At 41.8% G+C, this 6,099-nt stretch overlaps 1 protein-coding gene across 1 annotated transcript in view; it reads right to left on the bottom strand.

The window, feature by feature from the left end:
• The window catches only part of LOC107727362 (mucin-like protein), a 23,634-nt gene extending 18,088 nt beyond the window's left edge, over positions 1 to 5,546 (bottom strand). The window contains exons 1-5 of the mRNA XM_016537205.1: positions 4,652 to 5,546; positions 4,394 to 4,516; positions 1,762 to 1,895; positions 1,405 to 1,572; positions 858 to 1,037 (exon numbers count right to left, since the gene is read on the bottom strand). Coding sequence (XP_016392691.1) covers positions 858 to 1,037; positions 1,405 to 1,572; positions 1,762 to 1,895; positions 4,394 to 4,516; positions 4,652 to 5,546 — 1,500 coding nt within the window. The remainder of the gene's footprint in view (positions 1 to 857; positions 1,038 to 1,404; positions 1,573 to 1,761; positions 1,896 to 4,393; positions 4,517 to 4,651) is intronic.
• Between the last annotated feature and the right edge of the window lie 553 nt (positions 5,547 to 6,099).

The following is a 6,099-nucleotide window of genomic DNA, read 5'->3' as shown; positions in this document are numbered from 1 at the left end:
CTATGCATTTAGCCCTATGTGACGTCTGTTTTTATATTGTTTGTCAGCACACATAGCCTAAGTTACTATGTATCTGGATCAACTAGCCGTGTAGAAAAATGTTTATTCAACCATAACCATGCTGAAAATAAGTCAATAATGTTAGCTGACGAGCTTGCTGGTGCTAAATTGAGTTTTTTTTTTTAAATAAAGTCCAAATATTTTTATGCAACCACCTAGATAGATTACATCTGAGGGAAAAGAAAGGACGTGATGTTCAGAACATGGTAACTACAGTAATTATCAAAGTGGGAAGTGATGCCCTCTGGGGGCATTTGGCCAGGGGTGTTTTTACTGAAAATATATTCATTATTTCCTTATTGGTTATTTTGGGAAAATCCCAGGTATTTTGAGCAGTAGGATTATAAAAAAATATATGCCAATATAAAATTAAATGATAGAAGTAGCCTATATAAAACTGCAAAATAGACATTCATCTATCGGTACTTTTTACTTAAGTACATAAAAAATCAAGTACTTTTGTACTTTCACTCGAGTAAAATTGAAAACTGAGTACTTTTACTTTTACTGGAGTAATATTTTATTATACGGATCTGTACTTTTACTCAAGTACTTGATTTGTGTACTTCGTCCACCACTGTTTGTGTATCATTCATCGTCCATGTCCGCAGTACAAATGGTGTAGGATCAGTTACATGCTAAAGTTTAATACTTAGGTTTAGTTTGTTCAAATCACTAACTCTAATGATGAGCAATATTAATAATATTAGTAGTGATGCTTGTAGTAGCAAACATTCTTAATTATAGCTACTGTTGCTGTAGTTCCCTTTGTGTGTATTCATTCATCTAACACTCACCTCAGAGAAGTTGATCTTTTGATAGGACACAGGCAAAACGTGATCCCATGTGATTTTCAGTATCCAGGCTGGGGGAAAGGGGGGTTTGCCTCTTTGAGTCTCAAATTTGCTAACATCTTGTGCTGTTCGTTGAAATATTGCCTCAGCATAGATGTCAGATACATTGAGCAGACTGTATTCCTGTTGGACAGAAAGGGAGAATGTTCAAGATTTCCTTCAAGGTAATTACCACAAATATAAATAGTTAGATTTCTACAAAAAGGGAAAGTTTTACTTGAGTGATACTTAAAAATGGTTAAATGTTAAATTAATGTTGAAATCATTTCTACAATATGCATTAATTAATCTCAATATGCACACCATTTGTTTAAAAATATAAATTTTATTACTGGTACAGCACCCACATAACCAGGTCAACAAATCACAGAAATTCAACTACCAAAATAATATTTTTTACATTATTAATACAGCATAATAATAATAATAATAAAAACATCACAGTAGAAGCAAAGCCAGAAAACGTTGCATAATTTATTGCAATGCTAACCTGGTATAGCAGTTTTCCATCCCCAAGGGTAAGGTCAGCATCGTCCCAGAACGCAGCCAGCATGGGATGGCCCTCATTACCATTGAAACCCTCTGGGAATGGAGCAGGGAGCAACAGTTTCTCATTCTCACTGACCGACTGGAACTGCACCAAGCCATTATCTGAAAACTGAGAATGTTCATATATCAAGAAACTGTTTCCCTTTAAAATGTGAACAGAGGTAAGCCTAACTGTAAGTAGCCACTGTGTTTCCCATAACAGCTATGTATGGTATATTAGTTTGGTAATTTCAGATATATTACGCTGCTCACCATTATATTGCTTTTAAAACAAGAACAGTTAATTGTGGATGCTTACAAACAGCCGCTCATATATTTTGCCCATGAATGGAAAGCCTGCAGGAGGAGAGATGTATGGAGAATTTCCATCTGCCTCTGTCTTTGGCAACACAGCATCACCTGCTTCCTCTCCAAATGGATACAGGCCACTTTCTGTGAAAATATACAAAAATGCACCCCATGGGGTCAAGGTTTGGCTGGTTGTCATGGGCATTTAGCCACTGCTGACTACACCATCTGGTCAAAAAAAACAAAAAAACTTGTGATTACGTTGACCAGTACACGAAATAACAGGTTGGCATTCTCTGTCTGGAAAATAAGTTTGAGGTAAGTTTAAGTTCATTAAGTTTAAGATATGACAGGAATCTCAAGTCATATGAGTGTGCATCATTTACATGCACCAAAGTATTTTAGCACCAAAGTGCCAAATGTCAGAGAGACACACAAAGAGAAAGAGAGAGAATGAGAAAAAATAAATACAGAGGCATTATTTTATATAGAAATATTGCATTCATGATTGTAATATAATACCCCACCCATTGGCGGCAGCTGTGGGCAGTGGCTATCTCTTGTAGAGCAGGCACAGCTGTAAGATCCTATGAAATTGGTGCATATTCTGTTGCCATAACACACATCAGGAGAGACGCATTCATTCCGGTCTATGCATCCATCCATTCCATGCCCATTTCTGGTTGAGACATTCCATCCGTTGCCACACTGGCACTGAAACCCACCTGCGGAGTTGTAGCATGTGGCAGCAGGATGACATCCACCCCTATTGGACTGGCATTCGTCTAGATCCACACAAAGAGACCCTAGTGCAATAAGACCTGGTGCACATACACATACATAAGATCCAGGGGTATTGATGCATTGGCTTGACTTGTGGCAACGTAAGGGTGATTTGGAACACTCATCAATGTCTTTACAGTATGTCCCATTTCCAGTGTAACCTAAACCACACTGGCATGTAAAAGAGCCCACTGTGTTCCAGCATCTCGCCATGGGGTGGCAGGTAGAGTTATTCGCACATTCATTATTGTCGATGCAGGTACCATTTTCCTCATGATGTCCTGGTGGACAAGAGCACTGGTACGATCCAGGTTTATTGATGCATACTTGATCGGGACGGCAAATTCTGTTCAAAAGGCATTCATTTATATCTGTACATCTTCGGCCCTGAGCTTCGTAACCGGTTGCGCATGGACACTGGAAAGACCCTGCTGTATTTACACATACAGCGTTGGCAGTGCAGGGACTGTTATTTGCTAGGCATTCATCAATGTCTTGACACTCGGTTCTGTTAAGAACGTAACCCAAGTTGCAGTTACATTCATAAGACCCAAGGATATTGACACATGTAGAGTGAGGTTGACATATGGATTCATTCTTTTCACACTCATCTATGTCAAGACACCTAGTGTGATTGCTCCAGAATCCTTTGTGACAATCACAGTAAAATGAGCCAACTGTGTTAATGCAAGTCCCATGAGTGCAGAGTGGGCCAAACTCTGGGTGTGAGCACTCATCTATATCCTCACATCGGGTACTACTGGTACCATTAGAGGAGAATCCATGATCACAAAGGCACAGAAATGAACCTTCAGTGTTGACACAGACACTGTGGTCTGAACATGTAGAATTGTTCAGGCATTCATCAACATCCTCACAGACTGTCTGATTGCCTGCATACCCATCCCAACATTCACAGAAATACCATCCTGCTGTGTTTTGGCAGTTGGAGGCATTTGGGCACTGTGCTTTCCCTGTGGCACATTCATCAACATCCAAACACAGAGAGTTGTTTGAGTAAAGGAAACCACTGTTACATGAACAATTATACCCTCCCTCTTTATTGTGGCAGGTGCTGTTGTCTGGGCAAGTAAAGGTTCCTACACTGCACTCATTTATGTCTTCACAGCGTGTCCCGTTGTAATGGTAGCCTCCCCAGCAGTCACAATGAAAGGACCCTGCTGTATTGAAACAGTGGGACAACTCTGGGCAAGCCCCTGTTTGTTTACATTCATCTATATCCTTACAGTCCCTACCATTCCCAAGAAACCCTTCAATGCAGAAGCAATAGTTTGACCCATGGATGTTTTTGCACTCAGCATGGGTGTTGCATGCATTGGTTACATTCTTACAGTCCTTCTCATTCACACAGGTACCCAAACCATAGACTAGACCAAGGGTGCATGTGCATGTATATGTTCCAGGAAAGTTTTGGCAGGTCATGTTGTTCCCACAGATTGAGGGTGGCAAGCACTCATCCACATCCTCACAAGTAAACCCATCTCCTTGGTATCCCTCCTTGCACTTGCAAATGTAGGATCCCTCTGTGTTGTTGCACATGGAAAGACGGCTGCAGTTATGAGGCAAAGTTGAGTTTTCATTACACTCGTCCACATCATGGCAATCAAATCCAGACCCGGTCATGCCAAAGGGACAGGTACACTTGTAGGAGCCAGGAGAGTTAGTGCAGCTGGCAGCTGGGTGGCATCCTCCATGTTGGGATTGGCACTCATTAATGTCTATAAGTCATCCAAAATGGGACAGGGTCAGGAAAAAAAAATCCCTAAAAGACTGAGAAGAGAGTCTTCAAGCAAGCAAAGAGGTGCAAAAATGAATTTTGAAATGGAATAAAGACTTACCAGAGCAGTTTTTTCCATCACCAGTGAAGCCGTTGAGACAGGAACACAGGTGACTGCCGATTGTGTTGGCACACTGTGCAAACTTGCTGCAGTTATTGACTCCAGATTCACATTCATCCACATCTGAAAGGTTGGGAAAAGAGGAATGCGAGAAGAAAAGATTGAAAGAATACTACGATTCCCTGGCTAACTGAACCCAGGAACTTGGCTTATGTAAATATAAATGTGGTTTTATAAATGCATGTGTAATGCACATACCTATGCATTCTGTTCCGCTAAGAGTGTAACCCACTTTGCAAATGCAATCAAAGGATCCTGGGTTATTGACACACTGTGTCTCTTCCTTTGGGCACACATTCTCTTCACATTCATCGATGTCTGAGCAAGTGAGTCCATCCCCTTTGAATCCCACATCACACACACACTGATGCTCTGAAGGTGAAGGATGACACAGTCCATGTGGATGGCAGGCAGGATCACATTCACGACTAGGGAGAACACAAGTGTTGTTGTATGCTACTGTGCCATTCAGACAAGAACAGACATACGCTCCAGGGGAATTGACACATACAGAGATGTCTGGGCAAGTATTATTTGAAAGGGCACATTCATCCACATCTGTACAGGTAGAACCATCTCCTGTAAAGCCCTGGTGACATATGCACAAGAAGTCACCAGGATAATTGTAGCAGGTGGCATGTAGATGGCACATACCCACAATTGAACATTCATTTATATCCTCACATGTAATGCCATTTCCTGAGAACCCATGATTGCAGGTGCATGAAAAGGAGCCTGCTAAATTCAAGCATGTGGCATTCTGGTGACAAGGTTTCTGCTGTTCACATTCATCAATATCAAAGCAGTCTAAAACGTCAGTGATTCGACTGAAGCCTGTTTTACACTGGCATGAATGTGACCCTTCCATGTTTGAGCACTGCTCATTGATGCCACAAGCCTTTTCAGGTCGCTGGCATTCATCTATGTCCTGGCAGGTGGTACGATTGACTAGAAGAAAGCCTGAGGGGCAAACGCAAGAGAAAGACCCCTTACTGTTGATACATGTTGCTCTGTTTCTGCAGCCACCGTAATCAACAAGACACTCGTTCACATCTGTGCACTGCGATACACCATCCCCTGTGTATCCCACCATACAGCTGCAGTTGTATTTCCCTGGTACATTAATACAGTGTGCATTAACATGGCACCGCTTTTCTATTGCACACTCATTCACATCCTCGCATATTAACCCATCACCTTCGAAACCAGCTACACATGCGCAGATGAATGAACCAGGTAAGTTTTCACAAGAGGAGTAAGCACTGCAATGTCCTGTGGCACATTCATCCACATCCATACACTGGGTTTGACTAAAGCTGTAGCCTGGACCACAGTCACAGAAGAATGAACCTGGCGTGTTGACACATGCAGCGTTTGCTGGGCAAATGTTATTGGTGGCACATTCGTTGGTGTCAGTACACTTTGTACCTGTGCCCAGGAACCCTGGGCGGCAAGAGCATTGATAGCTTCCTAGCAAATTGGTACATATTGCGTTGGGGTCACAGTTGTTCTTTCTGTCACACTCATTAATGTCTACGCATGCCAAGCCATTCCCCACAAATCCATCGGGACAAATACAACGATATGAGCCTGGCAAATTTGTACATTCAGCAAATGAGCTGCAGAGGTTGATTTCACATTCATCG

The sequence above is a fragment of the Sinocyclocheilus rhinocerous genome, unplaced genomic scaffold (assembly GCF_001515625.1).
Source record: "Sinocyclocheilus rhinocerous isolate Xijiao unplaced genomic scaffold, SAMN03320098_v1.1 scaffold756, whole genome shotgun sequence".
NCBI lineage: Eukaryota > Metazoa > Chordata > Actinopteri > Cypriniformes > Cyprinidae > Sinocyclocheilus > Sinocyclocheilus rhinocerous.
This window is presented reverse-complemented; position numbering and strand designations above follow the sequence as displayed.